General features: G+C 38.2%; 1 protein-coding gene across 4 annotated transcripts in view; it reads right to left on the bottom strand.

The window, feature by feature from the left end:
* Positions 1 to 21584, bottom strand: part of ASPH (aspartate beta-hydroxylase) — a 215430-nt gene that overhangs the window by 170145 nt on the left and 23701 nt on the right. For 2 of the 4 annotated variants that reach the window (XM_032316775.1, XM_032316772.1), the window contains exons 2-3: positions 8033 to 8182; positions 4606 to 4674 (exon numbers count right to left, since the gene is read on the bottom strand). In XM_032316775.1, coding sequence (XP_032172666.1) covers positions 4606 to 4674; positions 8033 to 8182 — 219 coding nt within the window. Of the gene's footprint in view, positions 1 to 4605; positions 4675 to 6557; positions 6603 to 8032; positions 8183 to 14006; positions 14318 to 21584 lie in introns of those variants that run through there. The other 2 variants (XM_032316774.1, XM_032316773.1) reach the window with 2 other exon arrangements.

Raw genomic sequence — 21584 nt, forward strand, 5'->3', positions numbered from 1 at the left:
AGCATTCACAGATGGACATAAATTTATTCAAATTATGTCAGATAATCAAATGTTCCCACTACCAAATGTTAGCTTTCCAGTACTCTGGCTACTTACTCATGGCCCTATAATTCTGACCACTAAGAGTCAGCTATTAGTAATAATTCACTCTGCTAACCAATATTAAATTTGACCAAGGCCCCAGCCAGTCACTTGCAACAGGAATATTTAAAGCTCTCTTCCCATAAGCCCAAGAAGTTAGCTTCGACTAAAAAGATCCATGACTCCTGTTGTTTTTTTAAATATTATTCCCAAAATGGGCCACCACGATGTAAAGAAAACAAAGTATGTATTGGTTTTATCCTTTTTTTTTTTTTCCTGTTTAGAACTGGCTTTGGGTAAGAAACATCTCTCAGCCCAGTAAATATAAAAATCTACCAATACAGCCAAGCCCTATATAACAAGACCTGTAATTCTGAAAGAGAAAAAAACACAGGGTAGAAAGTTCTGCCTGTAAGAAATGTAAACATGACTTGAGAGCTTTCTTGATGATAACCACCTCACTCAGTAGGCTGGGCTTTGGCAACTCAACATTTCTCCATGTAGTGTAAGAGCCAGGAATCAAGATTGGCAGGTAAGGTACAACAGTAAGACAGCTAGCATAAATATTAAAGTATACAGTGTTTTATCCCCACTTCAGTGCACAGAAGAACTACACCATATCATTGTTCAAGTATGGGGGTCAGGGAGAGAAAACAAACTCCAGTTAGTATTTTTGGTATTTAAATTATTTGTTGACACAACTGGATTATTTTTTCACTGAATTTAACAGTCGACAAGTACTATGAACAGAGGAGATCTGTATTCCCACTGAAATCTCTGCGGGAATAACATTCTTTCTATTTCCTGCCTTAAAACATTATAAATAACTTGGGTGCCTGGGTGGCTCAGTGGGTTAAGCCTCTGCCTTCAGCTCAGGTCATGATCTCAGCGTCCTGGGATCGAGCCCCAAATCAGGCTCTCTGCTCAGCAGGGAGCCTGCTTCCCCCTCTCCCTCTGCCTGCCTCTCTGCCTACTTGTGATCTCTCTCTATCAAATAAATAAATAAAATCTTAAAAAAAACACTATAGCTGTATATTTATAATAAACATGTTTATTTTTTCCTCTATTTTCAAATATTAGTACTTCTAAGTATCAAATATAAAACTTTACCAGCCTTCAGTATGACAAGCTGAAGGATTCAACAAATATGCAAAAGTACCTAAACAATGCAACCTTCCTGTGGTTCTTAAGACAAAAATATTACCAAATACCAAACAGAAAAAGGAATTACTCTGGGTATGTAATTCCTTAGTCTCTAAGAGCAGGCCTGACCCCAAGGGCAGGGTGTGAGCATCTCTGAGTGGACAAGATCCAGTTCACTTATGCATCTGTCTGGTCTACAGATGCTTACCAAGGTTCTAGGAATTGTTGACCGGCTTCCCTTTTGTTCTCCAGCCACACCTGACATGGGGCCAGCAAGGTGCTAGTCACAGACAAAAGGACAATCATGCAATCCTTGGGTGGCATTACTCGAAAAGGATGTTACTCTTAGCAACTGGTACCTGGACCATTTTCCTGTTGATTTTATTTGGGAAACAAGTTTTCAAAGAATACAATTTCCAACAATGTAGTTTTCAATAACCCAAACTGATATCAGAGATAATTTATTCTAATAATTTGACCACAGAAGTAGGAAGCTATGTAAACTAGGAAAGGTTTAGAATATTTTCAAAGTATATCATAAGCGCCATGGCCAGAAACAATGAAATAAAATTATTGATGGCTGTTCAGAATATCTTGATTTACTCACACATATTTCATTCTCTTGGTATTTCAAAAGAAAAGCCAAACCTTAAAATATGAAATATAAATATGAAAGTGTACACTTCCTCAAATTGATAAGATTTAGATTATGCAAATTTAAGAATAAGAAGGAAATACTCATCAAAGAAATGTCGAACATAGTAAAGCTCAGCATATTTCAACTGTTAATACAAGCTCAGCTATTTCAACAGTTACAACAAGCTCTCCCCTAATTTCTAGCTTCCTACCTGAATCTGCCCTTTGGTTTCCTGGTGCCTTAATCCAAAGCCCTTACCTCTGAGCTGCCTCTCCAATGAAAATGCACCGAGGAAGCCTTGCTTCTTTTTGGGTACACGCTCACTGAATTTGCTTCTGCATAACCTCTCCCTGAACATACAGAGCCCGTTAATGTCTCTGTATCCCCAAGAATTTCACCAGGCTCTCTTTGAAAACTCCTGCGAGTAAGAGAGGCACAACTAAGCTACAATAACCTCGCTAAACTAGGTAAGACCTTTAGTCATAAAATTCAATTCCAGGCAAGCTAGTATTTCATGCAGAGAACTCAATTATTATAGAAATAAGATCAGAGGACCTAAGTGAGCCTGACAGTTCACCTTTGGTTTGTTCCAGCTAACTGTGAAGCCACAAGCTAACTATGAATTAGTACCTTTATATGATAAAATATAAAATCATTTACTTTAGCCTTTATGCATTTAATAGTCAAATTACCAAAATGAACTCTGAGATTCACCAAATTTGGTTCTCACTCCAAATATATAATTCTTGCAAAAGGAAAAAGTTATGATTTGCCCGTAGCAAATACATGCCTACTGCAAATGGCAATGTTCGAAGATACAATTAATTAACCTCTTAATGGTTGCTTAAAAACCTTATAGGAAATAAACTCTTATAATCTATTAAAATATTAAAAATCAAGTTCCTAATTTAAGTTTTCTATAGAAAACAGTGTGGGCTATAGAAGAAATAACATTTCAATTTTTAATAGTTGATATTTCCTGACAGACCACACAGCTGATTTTAAGCCGAAAAAAAAAACAACAAAATATAGCAGATGAGAATATTATTTCTATAAGTGAGGAAACATGGACCACATGAAGTTATCTTTAAAATGAACAAGGTTCACTATTCAGAATTCATCATTTAAAGCAAAGTAGTAGGTGGAATAATAAACCACTTATAGGCAAGCAAATTAGCATCATTCTGATAGGTTAAATTCTATATATCTTACTTCTTTTTCATGTCTAGGATTATAGTCTTCTGAGGATTTACTATATCCAAAGAAAAATTTAGATATGTAATGACAAAATTACATAAAAAATTCCATTAAGATTAAGACAGGAAAAAAAAAATTTCATCAAGAGTAAGCTTCCGGGGCGCCTGGGTGGCTCAGTGGGTTAAGCCGCTGCCTTCGGCTCGGGTCATGATCTCAGGGTCCTGGGATCGAGTCCCGCATCGGGCTCTCTGCTCAGCAGGGAGCCTGTTCCTCCTCTCTCTCTCTCTCTGCCTGCCTCTCTGCCTACTTGTGATCATTGTCTGTCAAATAAATAAATAAAATCTTAAAAAAAAAAAAAAAAAGAGTAAGCTTCCACTGTTAAGTAGCGAACATAATTCCCACTGAGAAGTAATAAGAAAACATAAAGTCAAAATTGAGAAGCTAAATTACATTTAATCACAACTAAAACCCTTTTTTCCATATTTAGAACTTACTATTTTATAAGGAGGTTAAGATTAATCTACCAAAAATTGTTTCATTGGTTATAGATGTGATACCCTCTCATATTTTTCATATCCATAAAATAAACACAAAATTGTGGGTCCAAGTTGAATTTCTCTGCACCATTATTCTGGTAAGCATGGTACAGAGTACCATGATGTATTTGTTATTTTTCTAAATACTTTAGTATATAAGATTTTAATACATGTAACACTACTATATTAATAGTATACATGTAACATAGCATACATGTAACACTACTATACTAATACTATACTACTATACTAATATACACTTCTTTACTAATAGTAAAGAAAAGGAAGTGATGCTCTTTAACAAGCAGAAACACACATCTCACCAGGCCAGATTACATAAAGCTTGCATATTAAAAATCAGCATTATCCCTTCTAGGAAGGTAGCATTTTAAAACAAATGAGGGAATATCACATGTTGATACATTACACAAAATATCTCAATGATAAAGATAGGTAATTCTGGTGATAGAAAGAGAAGGGCTCAAGATTTCTACAATAATGAAACCTGGCCAAAAAACTACTGGTTCATATTTTAATGTTACCTTTAAAACATGCATGTGACATTTTAAAATGTTGGCTACCATGATTTTATTTCAAAATGGATTTACGTAAGCCTTTAGAAACTTAGTTTCAAATGGAAGTGAATTACGTCAACTGATGCTAACGAGTGGCTATAATTACCATCTTTGAAAACGGGCTAGTACATTATCTATATGTTCAGATATTAAGTTCAGAATAGAAAGTACTTTAAATCTGAACACAGATCTGAAATTAGGCTTATTGAAAATATATGTGCAAGAGGTCTATACTTAACCATTTATTATAAAAGTATGCTGAAATATAAGTCCATGCAAAAGAAATTAAGCCATTTCAGTAAGAATGAAATACAGAATTGAAGTGGGAAAACATCATCCATAAAATGTGTGTGACTGGACATACATATTATCAAGGCAAAGATCTGTTTTGTTCTAGCATTTTACCACCATTAATAAAAAAGAAAACGCTACTTGCCTAGTAAAACTTTGGCATCTTCCACATCAAAATCTCCATCACCATCAGCATCATAGACTCCTAGTTTTCCTGCAAGAGGGAGGAAAAGATGGATGGGAAGAAAAGGGAAAACGAGTTTGATAAGGTATTACCCCTTAATGCAGTCCTGACCATCAGCCATAAATATTACCAATCCATGCAATTCTTTGCTCTCTGAATCCTGAAAAGCAGTGCTAAGTGAAGATCTTACCTAAAAATGATAAGAGGATTCACTGACAGATTCAGGAAATGTTCGCCTTACAATCTAAGAACTATAACTGAGATAATATCTTCTTAAAGTTTTAATAATCCCCTGATTTAATCATTTCAGATGAATATTTTATTATGTTACCAAAAACAGTTGAGGTAAAAATTTCCACATATATAAGAAACATTCTTGACTTCTAACAGTTACATTAAAATGTAATGCTTCTACAGTAATGAAAGTTCCTCACCACCATCAATATTCAAAATAAAAAGAACATCCACCAAGCCTCAAATAAAGACTAAATATAAACAAATAACATCAAATATTAAAAATATGAGGGCAATTAATTTTATATTTTACAATAATGATTCATAACAGAAACATCACTAATCAACTTTGAAAAAAAAAGACTTCTGGAAATATAGTTAATAAGACTAGCTTCCTGAAATGACAAAAAAATAATCTTAGTTATCCCACTTAAAACTTAACTAGTGGGGCACCTGGGTGGCTCAGTCATTAAGTATCTGCCTTTGGCTTAGGTCCTGATCCCAGCATCCTGGGATCAAGTCCCCAGCATCCTGGGATCAAGTCCCATGTCAGGCTCCCTGCTTGGCAGGAAGCCTGCTTCTCCCTCTCCCATTCCCCTGCTTGTGTTCCCTTTCTTGCTGTCTCTCTGTCAAATAAATAAAATCTTTAAGAAATAAAAAACTTTTTAAAAAGCCTTTAAAAAAAACAAAACAAACAAACAAACAAAAAACCTTAACTAGCACTGGCTATCTACTAGCAAGAAAAACACACAAAGCTTAAAACAAACTACTTGAGAAGACAGTACTACCATATCCTTTCCTCTTCAAGCAGAGTAAAATGTTATCTTAAGGTTTTATCATCTAGGAGCACTGCCATGTTTAGCACTCCAAACTTAAGTCAAATACATTCAATTCTCTAAAAAAAAAAAAATCCTAAAATCAACATCATTTAGAACTCAGCACTGGACAGTGGCTGTGAGGAGACATCACATACAGCAGTGTTTTTAACAGCATCCACAGACAGAGCCTTTAGTACGAAAAAACCAATCTGCGGCACTGTTCCCAACTCTTTAATAAGATGTAAGTTAAGACACTGCAGGAGAGCAGGCAGAACTTGTGAAGTAGAGTGGCTATGCGCAATCTTTACCCTCCCAGAGCCCTCGTTATACTTAGGAAAATAGTTAACTAGCAAAGTAGAAGTCCGGTATAAAAAGCACACACATACACATTAAAAATAAAAATAAAGGGGCACCTGAGTGGCTTAGTGGGTTAAAGCCTCCGCCTTTGGCTCAGATCATGATCCTAGGGTCCTGGGATCAAGTCCCACATCAGGCTACCTGCTGCCTGCCTCTCTACCTACTTGTGATCTCTGTCTCTCAAATAAATAAATAAAATCTTAAAAAAATAAATAAGTAAATAATTAAAAATAAAAATAATTATAATAACAGAGAGATAAGGAAGTTATCATTTCTGTGGCTAAGAAAATATAAATAAGAAGGGCTGATTGGCAAATGGAGGCGATCTATAGCAGAGAGCTCAAGTAACATTAAAAAGACCATACTTTCTGACAAACTCAAAGGGGGACATTGGTCCTATACCACCTATTTTCTCAGATGCAGGGAATAACTAAATTAGTAGAATAAGGATGAGATTTTAGAGACCGACATAAGTAGACTTAAAATGTACCTCTAATAGCCTACCTTGAAGTACCTCCGATAAGTTATAACGGAAGTCCTTTGCTTTGGCTGCGTGCATGTAAAAACATGAAAATTGTTAACTTGCCCTTAAAAGTACAAACACTTTAAATCTCTTCATTTGTCTAATAGACGTTCCCTAGCAACATAGCACTGTGTAAGTCAACAAAAGCACAGATTTGTACTCAGAAGTTTGTCTCTGAACTAAAATTCTTCCTTTATTACTCTATCCTCTATCCAAAGACACTCCTGTTTAAGAAATAATGAAAAATTTCAACGGCGGATTATCCAACAGCATGTTTTGTCTCCCCCCACCGAAAGATGGCTGTAACCTAACATCTAGAGCAGAAGTGCAGAGGCTTTATGGAAGGCAGGGTGGGTTTCGATGCAACGTGGTATATCTAGAGGAGCGTGCATTTTTTTTCAGTGACAGGGCCCATATTTTTCACTGGATCATTAGAGGAAGACCATGTATTCACAATAGCCAAAAAGTAGAAAGAACCCAAAGGTCCACCACTGATGAATGGATAAGCAAAATGTGGTGTGTATCCATTCAATGGAATATTATTCAGCTGTAAAATGCAGTAAGTACTGAACCCTGAAAACAATATGCTAAATGCAAAAAGGCAGACACAAAAGGACCCATATTGTATGATTCTATTTATAGGAAATGTCAAGAGTAAGAAAATCATAGACATGAAAAGTATATCAGTGTCCGCCAGGAGAGGGGAAGAGGGGTAATGGAAATATTCTGAATTAGATCATGAGGAATATATTAAAAAGAATAAACTGTACATTTTCACATATTACGAATGTTGATTTTTACGTTATGTAAATTTTATCTCAACTTTAAAAAAAGACTGTGACTTCAAAGTATGACTCCAAAAATGGTAAAGAATCATTAATGTAAAAAGTCATGAAAAACTGCAGTGATTATGGGGAGAGAAAACGAAAAATAGGAGAAAGGAAGATAACTATCAGAAAAAAGCATGGCAACTTCCTCAACAGCATACAGAAAGCACCTACACACACACACACACACACACACACACACACACACTGATTCATTCCAACAAAGACAAAGGGGTGTGCTTCTAAATGCTCTCTAAGGTAGGGTCTTGCAAATTGGGTCCTGACATAAAGTCAGTGGCCCATGAATGTTTAAAATTCATAATACAATACAATGGAACAGAAATTATGCAGTACTGCATTTCCTAAGAGTTAAGCACTATTTGATAAAACTTTTCTGTGCGATATACATACATAAATACTAATTTTTTATTTTTACTACAAATTATGTTCGAAGAAGCTGAAAAGCCACTACTCCCAGGGAACCCTGATAACATCCCCTTTTGTTCCTGCACTGTTGAGAACTGAAAGGCTAAAGAAATTACCCGAAAATAATAATAAATTTTTAAGATTACTACAGGATGTCTTTCATGCTTACAAACTCAAATAAGAAACAATACCAAAATCCTTACCTAAAACTTCCTCATAATCAACAAGATCAAACCAGACGACAGCTACTGAAGTCCAGACGCCCAGCAATGCAATGACCATAAACCATGTGAAAAATGAACTTCCAGAAAGTCCTCCTTTCCTCCCGTTTTTGTGTCCTCCATGCTTTGTCTCTGTTTAAAAATAAAACAAACAATGTCATTATAAAAGAAGACATTTATTGAACACCTCTTTTTGCTGAATTATTTCTCCAGTAATCAGAAAGTACTTACAATGATAAATCATTTCAAAAACAGTTTTCAATCTAATTCTCAAAACATGTTACATAAAAAAAAGATTTTTTCCCAAGATTGATTGATTGATTTATTTATTTATTTATTTATTTATTTGAAAGAGGGAGGCGGGGGAGGGGGACACAAGCAGGGGGAAAGGCAGAGGGAGAGGGAGAAGCAGACTCCCCGCGGAGCTGGGAGCCCGATGTGGGGCCGGATCCCAGGACCTGGAGATCATGATCTGAGCTGAATGTGGACATCCAACCATCAGAGCCACCCAGGTGCCCCTAAAATAAAGATTTTGAAAAAGAAGCGATTCTACTCAGACTCAACACCACACATATAAAACTCTGACTCAAAAGTAATGAAAAAAAAAAATAAAGCACTCATTGGCGAACAATTTTTTTTTTTAAATAAAGGTTGACCTAATATGTATATTTTATGTAGTATGTATACCTTTCTTCTAACTTCTTTACATATAACCTCCTCCAAAGTTCAGCACATATCAACAACTTCATGAAGTCACAAAGAAATGTGGCCACATCCTTTTCTCTGACCCATTTAGTTTCTGGAGAACCTTAAAAAGCCTGCTGAGGGCCACAGAAAGTATCTCCCCCCAAAATGGCTCCATATTCTTAGCCAGAGAGAGAGAGAAGAAGGAAGGAGACTATTTATAGGAAATAGAGATGAGGGAAGAAGAGAAGCAAAATAGTCCATAAGTCCTCCTCCTTTACAAGACCCACTGGGACCTAAGGAAGCAGGAAAGGCTCATCATTCACCATCCGTCTCAATGCAGGACGCAGCTTTGTATACTGTGGTCCACTGAGTATCATTTATCACATTTGCTATTCTTCAGCCAAAAGTAAACAAAAATAATGAAAGCAAGTGAAACTGACAGAAAATGATCCACGCTGTCTTTAAAAGAAAGGACGACTGCATTCAAATTTCTCTTGAAAGGGAACATAATGTTATTCGAAGGATATGTCATATTCCCAAATGCACTTTGAGAAAAGGAAAAGTTAACAAGGAGGTGGTAGAGCAGGACACTGTCTTCTCTTTGTTGAGCACGTGCCTGCGTAGTTCAAAGTGCTCCCACGTGCGTGGCGGTGCGTGACCCTCACAAGAGGCTGGTCAGTGTATCTCAAGAGTGCATTTCTGGATGTCTGTACGGAACAACTCTTTATCCAGTGCAACTGTCCCTCACACTGCAGGGCAGCCTCCCTGGCTTCCTCGGGTCTGGAAGCTAAGTAGCTCCCCGATGATGACAAAATTACTCTGAAACTCATCCCAGTGTCCCCTACAAGGGTGCTGCCTAGTTCAGAACCACTGGGTAAGGACAAGAATCATTATCCCTGTTTTATAGAAAAAGGATTATGTGGTTTACTCCAAGTCCCAGGCACAAGCTGGGTAGGACTAGGAATTAACCCTGACTTCCCTGGTCCCGAGTTCCCAGACCCACGTGAGTGGGCCAAATTACATGACTTTGACAAAGCTCACTAGCTCTAATCTAGAATCCACTTTCTCACCCCTAAATCCAGCTCTCAATACAGAGTATTATTACTATGAGTACATAGTATTCAGTGACTCAAAGCGACTATACTGCCAAATCTTCAGAAAGAAAAAATGAAATGAAATTCTTCTTATTAAAAAGATATGAAGTTTTTTAAACAAATCACTAGTTCAACTTTTCAAAAGGGGTCATAAAAAATAAACCAGTCTGAGAATGAGTCGATGTGTGCGTATACACACTCAAATACATACATTTTATCTAAATATCTATATTTAAGTCTATAAAAATGTGACTAAGACAAATTTCATTCTTAACGAAAAAGTCAATTTCTCTTTCTAATGTTCTTTAAATATTAACAGACCTATCAAAAAGGGCCCGATTTATAGTCATAGGGTGAATTCACAAAAGAATACTTACCAAATAACATATGACCATCTAATCTGTTTCTAGTAAGATCTATTATTAGCAGTCTCCTAAAAGCTGGCTACACAAAATCATAATGTTTACATTAAAAAAGTTCTTACTGGGCATAGATTATAATGTCGCATATTAAATCCACTTAAAACAGGCTTCACTATTTCAGTATCTGAACACAGCCATGGGAGGGGGAGACTGGGTGAAAACTTTGGCAATGTCAATGGGGGAAAATGATGATTTCCAATACTTCTATGTGTCTTGAGCATAAAAACTATAAGAACAATACAGAGCATCACTAAAATTTTAAAAATTAAAAGAAAAAAATGGGGACAGGGGAGCACCACAGATTCACTAGCAATGTTACGGGTTTAATTTGTTAAAACGCTGATGCATAGGAGATAATTTTCAACGCTGTATTAAAAAAAAAAATCCTTATTTCTGGTGTGCCTGGGTGGCTCAGTCAGTTAAGCAACCAACTCCTGCTTTCAGCTCAGGTCATGATCTCAGGATCGTGAGACAGAGGCCCAGGGTCTGGCTCCACATTCAGCACAGAGTCTGCTTGAAATTCTCTCCCTCTACTCCTGCCCTCCCAACTCGTGCTTGCTCCTTGCCTCTATGAAATACATTAAAAAAAAAAAAAAAACCACCCTATTTTTATATAGCATATAAATATATGCATACATACCTGTTTATATAGAATACTAATTATAATAAGAAAAATGCCTTCTGGAATATCTATTAACCTCCAAATATGGATTGATAATTTAAAATGAGCTTGTAATGAAATAGCTAATGAAATAAAATAATTATCTGAATTCAAAGTTCAAGTCTATCTCCATTTCTCTTTCTTAAAGCAGAAATGGAAGAGGAAAATTTCTACAATTCTCAAAAGGGAAGACTCATTTATCCAAATTAGTTCAGCAAATACTCATCTAAGTTATGGACCTGCAATACCAAATACCAAAAATTCTTTTTTTTTAATTTAAGTTACATAAATGCATGCACCATAGCAGAAACCAGGAATGGGAGGAAGGGGAGCAAAACACAGTAAAGAATATACTTTTGCCTAGAATCGACTTACATTTGTTTTAGACATGATTCTAACAACTCTGATCTAGTATACTAACGTACTGCACAAAACTAAAGAATATACCTTAAAGACAACCTCACCTATAGGAGTTCAAGCAACAAAGTGCTGCTGCTGGAAGGAAGGCCCGTAGGAGGTATGAAAACCAGCAGCAAGAGCAAAGAATTTAAAAACTTAAATGGCAGGGGGTGACTATGACTGATGCTTGTAGGCAAACCTCGAACTGTCCTTAAAATAATCTTGGGGCACCTGGGAGGCTCAGCTGTTAAGCATCTGACTTTGGCTAAGACCATGATCCTAGGGTCCCGGAATCCAGCCCCATGTCCACCTTCCTGCTCAGCAGGAAGCCTGCTTCTCCCTCTCCCACTCCCTCTGCTTGTGTTCTCTCTCCTCATGTTTCTCTCAGTCAAATAAATAAAATCTTTAAAGAAAAAAAAAAAGTAAAAGATCATAATCTTAAATTGCCCTTAAAGTAATCTTAAGTACAAGGGAATGATGACCTTCAGATTGAGTCTGTCATTAAAATATTATTTTAAACTGTTTAAGAATGCAAAAAAGGTATAATAAATCTTAGAAATATTTTTCATTTACAGTACTATTTACCAAACAAATTTATCCCTTTAAAAGATGAATGTCAACAGAAGGGTAAATAGCTAGAATATGAAAATATTAGCAATACTTTATCTATCCTTTCTAATGTCAAATAAATTGTCATTCTAGTATTATTCATCTTATTGCTGTTAATATTTACTAATTCCACAAAGGAACAAACGGTAAATTATAGAAAGGACTCTTTCCCAAGACATCTCTGTTAGGGGAACTTTTTATTTGACACCAAATAATATTCCTGTGATGTGTCACTTTGTATATATGGTATACCTAGTCCCAAGGGGCAGATTATTTCCTGTCCAATTAACTGAAAAAAGCATAACAAGATAAACATTTCAAAAGAGTTTAAAACACCTTAAGCAAACCTTAAACCTGTACTTTGTTCCAAAGATATTCTGGAGCAATGTCTAGCAGTTAACCCTATTTCCCAAGATCAGAATAAATTACCAAGAGTCTTCATTTCATTTTCTGACTCATTATTTGACCCGTAGTCCTAGGGATTAGTCAGGAAGATTTTTTTAAACGGGGTTAAGAATATGGCAAGAACTACACGATTCATTTTTCTCCATGTTGACCCAGCAGAAGTAATGACCTCCAAATCAGAAAACTGTTGTTACATACTACCCAACACAGAAAATTACCACAGTGAGCAATGAAATGTGTCTCTCTACAAAATGTGGGCTAGGGACAATAGGTCCTTTTATTCATTTGGTTGAAGAAAAAGAAAAGAGAAGATACACCCCAGCACCTGAACAGGAGGTAGTCAATTACTTAATTGGATTACAACAAACTAAATTACAAATCAACCATGTCTGAGTTCTGCTGGTAAGTTTGTATTTATACATAAACCCCACACTTTTAAAATTTTGACAAAAAAAAAGGCACAAAAACTGTCAAGCAACTCATCAAACTGATTATTTTTTCATGTTCAAAATGTCAGCATTTGGGAGTCAAGAACTGTTAACAGTAAGTCAGAAGTACTGCCTATCTTACCTCACTCACTACACAGATTATATAATCCTCAGAAAAGGGGAGAAATGTCTTATAAAAGAACTCAAGATACATATCTCAAATTGTTCATCATGGCGACATGAAGTACTTTATCAGAACAGTCAAGTGACCCATTCTAACCATTTACTCACACCAGTGTTCAGAGCAGGAATACTCATATTCTCTATACTAATAATAGACTCCTTCCAGTGGCCACTTAGGCAGCTGAGAGTTGGAAGCTGTCTGAATAACATCTTTTTTTTTTCCTTAAATAAAATTTCAACATAATGAGCAGGATGGGAAGGCTACAGAAATCTGAGGTCTTGAGATGGTGTTCTGCTTGTGAACATATACACCACAACAGAACTATGGCAGTTTCTACCAATCTAGTAAGGTTATCTAATGTGACAAATAAAAACAAATATAAAAAGTCCAAAACAAACTGAAAAACAAAGCAAAACCATAATGAGCTAATGTAGCTTACTTTCAATTAAGTGGAAAGAGATTCTCACCCTACAAAGTAAGGGGGAAAAAAAATGTAAATTCGACACATTGTTAAAGAACATTTGTAGTTAATAATTACATTTTAAAAACAAAAACAAAATAAAATCCTATTGTCTTTACTTCTCACAGAACGCCCCCTTCACAAAAATTTGGTCAGTTTCCACATATGGTAAAGTCTGAGTCAAGCTTTGCTTAAACCAATTAAATGTGCTCGCTAATATAGGCTGAGACTCACACAGGCCTTAAATTTCCTATAACCTGAGATCTGAATACACACCATTCTTTAAGTTCACTGTAATTATAAAACCAGGGAAGGCCACTTGTACATTTTTCTGAAGTTTGTAAACTGCAGTCTCTGATAGTACAATATACGAAAAGATATTTTAAGACACCAAAACATATTCAGATTAAAGACAGATTACTCCATGAAAAAATTAGCTACCATAAGAAGTTCATGTCTCCAGTAGTTTAAAATAGAAAATGCAGAAGATGTGGTCGAAGCACTTAGCCAAAAATATTTTTAAGAGTGCGCAACTGAAAATAAAGCTAAAATTTGCCAGCTAGATCCTAAACCAGTTTTAACCCAAACAATAAAAATGCGCCTTTACCTTCAGCCATTTTGGTTGCTTCAATCCATGAATAATACAGATGGAAGACAAAAACTAGAGCGCTATCAGCAGGTATAAGGCAGGCCGAACACCCTTCCCTACTAGAGCTTGAGCCTGGCCAACTGCTCCACAGGCAAGGCCTCTAGAACTGAAATTGGACCTGACTGCAAACTCTGCTCACCAGTTATTTTTAGAGGCCTCTTCCTCATGGCCAAATACTGCTAATCACTCAGGCTGAAATGCTCCTAACAATGCAATAGCCTTTCTCTCCCACTTATGGGATTCCTCTTGGTTGGTCCTGTCTTCCAAATCCCAAACCCCCCCCAAAAAAGAAAAAGTATTTTGGAGAAAAGGAAATGGAACAAATTGTGCCGCCAGTTTTGTTTTCTTGGGATCCGTCTTCAATGGTTTCAGCCCAACGACCAAATCATTCAAAACTGAAACAAGTCTTGCTGTAACATGTGGCCCCATGCCCAGGACCAGCTTGATCTGGCCCTTCAGAACCTAATCAAATGCTTACATGAAAAAGACCATGACTTAGTTTGTGTGAGTGAAACAGAACACTAAATAGTAAGAAATTAATTAATGCTTTCAGAATTCTGATATGCAGACATTACCATCCCAAGTCTAATTCCTCCAACAGCAAAAGAAAAAAAAAAAAGAAATTTCACTAGAGAAGGAGGGAGAGGGAGCTGAGAATGAAAGCGTGGAGGGCGGGAAGGGAGGCTGGGAGAGCGAGAGGGGACAGGGAAAGAAGAAATCCTTTAGCATGACAGCAGTGATCTAGGAAACAGGACGTCAAGAGAAGGTACTGGAAAGAGAGTGTGCAACTACATTCTGATTTTTTCCAGGTCTCTCCACCCCTAACTCCAAATCGTCCCTTCTGTGAAATAAAACCAGCCCAGTGCTACCAACATTAATCCATTGATTTAAGATTAGCCGTTCACAGAATTCATCAGAGCTCTGATGAGTGTATATAATTAATTAAGCACAAATAGTATCCAGAGCAAGGTAGCAGGCTTCCAAAATTATTTATTATGAGTGTTTAATATTTTCGGTCAAATTGAACGCTTCACCTGCAAATTAAACATTTAAATGGTCTGAAGAGGAGTCAGCAATGTATGGTCCCAATATTTGACTAGAAACAGAGCAAACAAGGCATCGGGGCCAACTAAACAAAACTGACAAGTGTCTTAGGTGTCCTCTGACCAAAAGCCATTTCCAGTTTCCCTTTCCTGTCCTCAAAGATCTGTCCTGCTGAAGTTAGGGCTTGCTAACACTTACATGATAGTGGCTCACTTGTTGACAGGGATTTAAGATGACTGCCATCATGCAAATTTAGTATTTTGGAGGCTTTCCTTTGTTTTATTGTTTTCAGAGAGAGGGTGTGTGACAAGAGACCTGTCCCTGGGCCACAGGAAACCAAGCCACTATACTCACACGGGGGAGGGCCATAGCCCGTTTCAGACTTAAGGAACCTAATTCGATTCCTGGCTTCTTCACTAACTTCAATTTGGGGAAGACATTAAATTTGGGGGCCTCAACTTCCTCATCTTTAAAATGTGTCCTGGCATAAATCGGGCATGCGAAATCAATGTTTGTTGAACTCATCCAGGCAACACATGACCAATGAACCAATCACTGGTTCGAACCAATGATGCAAACCAAACAGGACGCACACACAGCCTCCACATCTCCAATCCCAGCTCTTTTTCATGAGGCCAGCCTGCCTCCAGGCTGCCCAAGCTGCTGGGGTTCCTTCCCTCCCATCCTTCCCTCCCTTGGCCTGTGCCAAGCCAGCTGCATCCCAGTTACAGGTCTGTGGCCAACGCTGAACTGAGACAGGAGTCACACCTACTAAATCCGCATACACCTCATCCCTGAGGCCTTTTAACACAGCTCCAGTGATAACCCCTCGACAAATCACACACATCTACACAACCTTCTCCTTCACATTTTACAAGTTTTGCAGTTTTTTCATAAAATGTTTTCCCTCCTTAGTGTCACAATAATGGCACAGCTGTGTATTCTAGAAAGCATGATTAGGATAAATCTGAAATAACATTCAATCAATCACATTCCTTGAAGAAAAAGAAATTTTGAATTGTAACTACCACTTACAAGAATAACAACTTATTGGGGCGCCTGGGTGGCTCAGCGGGTTAAAGCCTCTGCCTTTGGCTCAGGTCATGATCCCAGGGTCCTGGGATCAAGCCCGCTTCCGGCTCTCTGCTCAGTGGGGAGCCTGCTTCCTCCTCTCTCTCTTCCTGCCTCTCTGCCTACTTGTGATCGCTCTCTCTGTCAAATAAATAAAATCTAAAGAATAACAATTTATTTTTATGACAGGAGATGTTTATGAAAAGTTTAAAAATAAATACATGTGCATACAGTGAATCGTGTGTTTAAAACCCTAGCAATGACAAGTAAAGTTATAAATGAACCAGTCCTTGTAATCACTGCTAGGGCTAATAGCAAGTTCGTAGGTCCAGGCAAAGACCAAACATCTAACATGTGCTCTGAAACTATTATTATCAGCCTGACGTCACTGGAGACCAGAAAAGCCAAGTCTCATGTATACTAAGTCCAATCTCTATCTGCTTCCAAAACATACCAGGGGAAACCCATCAGACAGCTCACAGGTCACACTGACTACTTCCCTCCCCGCACCCAAGCAAGCTATCACTGGCAGCAATGGCTCTCACCAGCACACTGGAGTCTCCTGGAGGGCTTGCCACAACACAGAGTGTGAGCCCACCCCCAGAGCTTCTGAGTCAGTGGGGCCTGAGACTGTGCATATCTAACAGGTTCCCAGCCAGGTGATCGGGTGCAGCTCTAACTCTCAAGGTCTGGAAGAGGAGGAAAAGAGTTCTTGCTTTTACCAATTTCTAGACCATCACTTCCTTACCACCTGAAAAAGAAAACAACAAAACCCTGCTCGTCTGTGGCCCATGCCATCCAACTCTACTGCCCTCCCCCTCCCTCGTCACTGTCATGGACAACCTCCAGTGCCCTTGCCCCTCAGTGACGTCTTGACCTCCATACTAGCCATCACCACATGGTGGTGTGTGGCAAATATGACAAGTTCTCTTCCGTTCCTTCATCTCCAGTGATCCTGTTCCCCTCCATCCTCTGTCCACCATTCACTCTTATATCCCTACTGTGGATCTTCTTATAAACCCACCTCAATTCACCTTCCTAATCATATCTTCATCCTTGCTGAAATATCTCTAGCTTTCCTGGTACAATCATCCTCACAGATCCTGCAACCCTGCTAGGATAGGTCTGTTTGCATGACCCCATCATGAGAACTGCAGGGTACTGTAAGATACCAAAAATGTATTTCTTAAATACACATACACACACATACCCCTCTTCATGTATGTATAGTCTCCAAAGCAAACATGAGCAACTTTTACCACTTGAAACCTAATATTAAATAGCCAGTATTACAGACATAACAAAAGGCAACTCAGCACACAGTGAGTAAAAATCTCCTTAAACACAGTGCCCCCCCCTCAGTGCTGGAAGATTTAGGTTGTGCCGAATGTGTGATACATAGGATAAAAACACCCACTCCGATCATAACCCTCCCACTTGTCCAGTTGGTTTACTCAACAGCTTCTTCTTGGATCCTGTAATTCTCTTGTTTCGACCTTCTTCTGAATACCTCCTTGCCTCCTGCCTTTACATCTTTCCATATCCATCTTAAGAGTCCACAGTTCATCAGTGAAATCACTCCCTGACTCACTAAACCCCTTGTCCCTCTATCCCTTCAGGGTTCCCATCCGCCATATCTCCCTGGAAGAACTCCATTATTCTCCCTCCCTATGACTGGAAGGGCAGCGAGGCACACCCAAGGAAGTCACGCACAGACACAGTGGAGCCAACCCCAATCAGCCGTCAGGGCTGCGTGTCAATCCCGCCCAGGCTCTAGAACACTCACTCTCCTGCTCTCCACAAGGGCTATTTCCAACAACTCTGCCCCTAGTCTATTTTCTCATACTCAGAAAATGCCAGCGCCTCTTATATCACAGAGAACAGAAGTCTCAGCAGGAAACCCTTCACCGCACTGCCAACCATCACTAACCTCCATTCACCACCTCTATTCTCTGCTTTCATCCCAAGCCCTTGACTCCCTCACTCTGCTCATCTTCTCACTCTCTTGTACCCGCAGCCACTCAAGCCCAGAGCCTACCCCTGTCCTCTCTCCTCCCCGTCACAGAGGACATTCTCAACAGAGCTGTTACTTCTCTGCTTTCACTTTCTGGTGGCCCATGACCCGCACTAGCTTCTGCACAGTACAGTTGCTCTGACGTCATGCCTATGACTTCCAGGTCACTGAACCCCATGGAACGTTCTCAGTCCTCATCTTACTTGCCCTCTCAGGAGACTTCTGCCTCCTTAAACATTCTCCTTCCTTGACTTTCATTGCTTCAGAATCATCTGGTATATCTTCTACCTTTTTGGCCTTTCTAATTCTCAATGTCCTTTGCTAGTTCAGTCTCCTCTAGTTGACTTTTCAATGCGGAAATTCTGTATGCCTTGGTCCTATGCCATCTCCTTAGATGACTTTGAGCCACCCTCCACATGGCTTAAATTCTCTCCTCAAAGAAGAATATCTGCCCACTCAATATCCCATCTGAACACTTAACAGAAACTCAACTCTGCATAAACACAACTGAACCCACGATCTTTCCCCTCTCCTCTCTAGCTGTCCAGATCTCAGAAGCACTTCCATCAAACCAAAGTATTTGGTTAAACAAAAAACCTGGGATTCATCCCTGACTTCATTCTCTTCCTCTTTTCCCAAACACCCAACTCTCAGAGTCTGATGCAGCCATCACACTGACACAAATGGGTTACAACTATGCCAGAGTACAAATTCCCCTCAGCCCCTGGGTTATCCTTGCCTATTTACCACAGTATGATACTTTTTAAAAAACCATCTATACGTGCCATGACATAAAAAAATGGGAAACTGTGTCTCAAATCACCCGTCTTTCTGCCTCTCTACTGAGGTTGCCCAAATCCTCACTACCATCATTTCCTAGGCTACCGCAATACTTTAACATACCTTTATTGTTCCATTCATCAGCCACAATACTTTTTCTTTTTTTAAGGATGTATTTATTAATTTGAGAGAGACAGAGCGTGCGCATGTGAGTATGCACAGGGTGGGGGTGCAGAGGGACAGAGAGAATCTTAACCAGACTGCCCTCTGAGCACGGAGTCTGACACAGATCTCCATCCCACGAGCCTGAGATCATGACCAGAGCCGAAATCAAGAGTTGGATGCTTAACGAACTGAGCCACCCAGGTACGCCCACGATGTTTTTTTTTTTCCAATCCAATTATATCATTACCCTCTAAAAACCCCTGAATGACTTCACACTATTCTCGGGATAAAATGAAAACTTTTGATGTGGTCTACAAGCCCACAGCCTTGACTAGGCCCCAGCCTGACACTCTGGCTTTCATTTTGTGTCATTTCCTGTAGCTGCGTTAAGTTCCAGATACAAAAAAACAAACAAACAAAAAAACTCACCCCACTCTGGTCCTGTCGCAGGGTCTCTGCATAGGCTATGCTCTCTTCCTGAACATCAACACTGGTGGAACACCATATATTTTTCCCCAGCCTAACTACCTCCTGCTTATTCTGCTTAAATCCCGCCTCTTCAAGGAACCCTCCCAAAATACTGTAACAGCATTTTCTTTTTCTGTTGTTTCTCTCTTTTATTATTATTATTTTTATTCTTATTTGTTTAATTTATTTTTTTATTTTTATTTTTTATTTATCATTTTATTTATTATTTATTTATTACATTTATTATTATATTATTTATTTATTATACTTATTTATTATTTATTATTATTATTTTTAAGTATATTCTTTAATCCCCATTTCCTATTTCCCCCATCCCTCACTCACCTCTCCTCTGGCAACTATCAATTTATTCTCTATAATGAAGAGTGTTTCTTGGTTTGCCACTCTCTCTTTTCCTTGGCTCGTTTGTTTTGTTTCTTAAATTCCACATATGAGTGAAATCACCTGGTATTTGTCTTTCTCTGACTGGCTTATTTCACTTAGTGTTATACCCTTTAGCTCTATCCATGGTATTGTAAATGGCAAGATTTCATTCTTTGTCATGGCTAGATAATATTCCATTATATACATATACCACATCTTCATTATCCGTTCATCTATCATTGGACACTTGGGTTGCTTCCATAGTTTGGCTATGGTAAATAATGCTGCAATAAGCACTGGGGTACATATATCCGTCTGAATTAGTACTTTCAGGGTAAATATCTAGTAGTGTGATTACTGGATCATAGGGTAATTCTATTTTTAATTTTTTGAGGAACCTCCGTACTATTTTCCAGAGTGGCTGCAGCAGTTTGCATTCCCACACAGTGCAAGAGGATTCCCTTTTCTCCACATCCTCACCACCATTTGTTGCTTGTTGTGTTTTTTATTTTAGGCATTCTCACAGGTATGAGGTTAAGTAAGATCTCACTGTAGTTTTGATTTGCAGTTCCCTGATGATGAATCATGTTGACCATCTTTTCATGTGTCTGTTGGCCATTTGTACGTCTTCTCCAGAGAGGTGTCTGTTCAAGTGTTCTGCCCACTTTTTATTAAATGGAATATTTGTTTTTTGGGTGTTGAATGGAATCAATTCTTTATAGATCCTGGATACTTACCCTTTATCAGCTATGTCACTGGCAAATACCTTCCCCCATTCACAGACTGCCTTTCCATTCTTTTGACTGTTTCATTGTGCAGCAACTTTTTCTTTTGATGTAGTCCTAAAGTTTATTTTTATTTTTATTTCTCTTTCCTCAGGAGACATATCTAGAAAAAATGTCGCTATGGCCAACGTCAGAGAAATTACTGCCTGTTCTCGCTCCAAGGATTTTCACGGCTTCAGGTCTCACATTCAGGGCAGGTCCTTAATCCATTGTGAGTTTATTTTTGTGTACAGTGAAAGAAAGTGGTCCAGTTTCCCCAACATCATTTGTTGAAGAGAATACCCTTTTTCTATTGTATATTCATTCCTGTGAGAGCGCTTTCTAATATGCTCTCATGGTAGTATGTACTTCTTCCTAAATTTACTTCATTGGTATTTAGTTCTTAAATCTCTTTCTTCCTCCAGAATGCAAGTTTCATAAAGCCAAGGACCGCATCTGCCTTGTTGATTACTGTACATTTGCCTTATACCTTGTAAGAATTCCATAAACACTTGTTAAATGCATAAACTTCTCAAATTCTTGATTATTATGAGTAATCAAACCTCTTTCTGCTAACATGAGAAATAAGGGTGCAAAGTTTAGTCCAACAAATGCCACGTCACTTCAATTTTTCTCCATCTCCATGAGTTATGTTAAAACGAACTCGCAATAGGAAAAGACTTACAAATAGTTAAGAGAAATATTAAAAAAGAAGCTCAGTGTTCACCAAACACTGGTCATGAACTCAAACTGGTCTACAAGCAAGTATTCATTGCTTTGTGTCAGAAAAATTCCTCACTGATCCATCTTCGGTGACTGTCACCTATGTTGAACATAAGAAGGCCC

This window comes from Mustela erminea, chromosome 16 (genome assembly GCF_009829155.1).
Source record: "Mustela erminea isolate mMusErm1 chromosome 16, mMusErm1.Pri, whole genome shotgun sequence".
In the NCBI taxonomy this organism is placed as follows: Eukaryota; Metazoa; Chordata; class Mammalia; order Carnivora; family Mustelidae; genus Mustela; species Mustela erminea.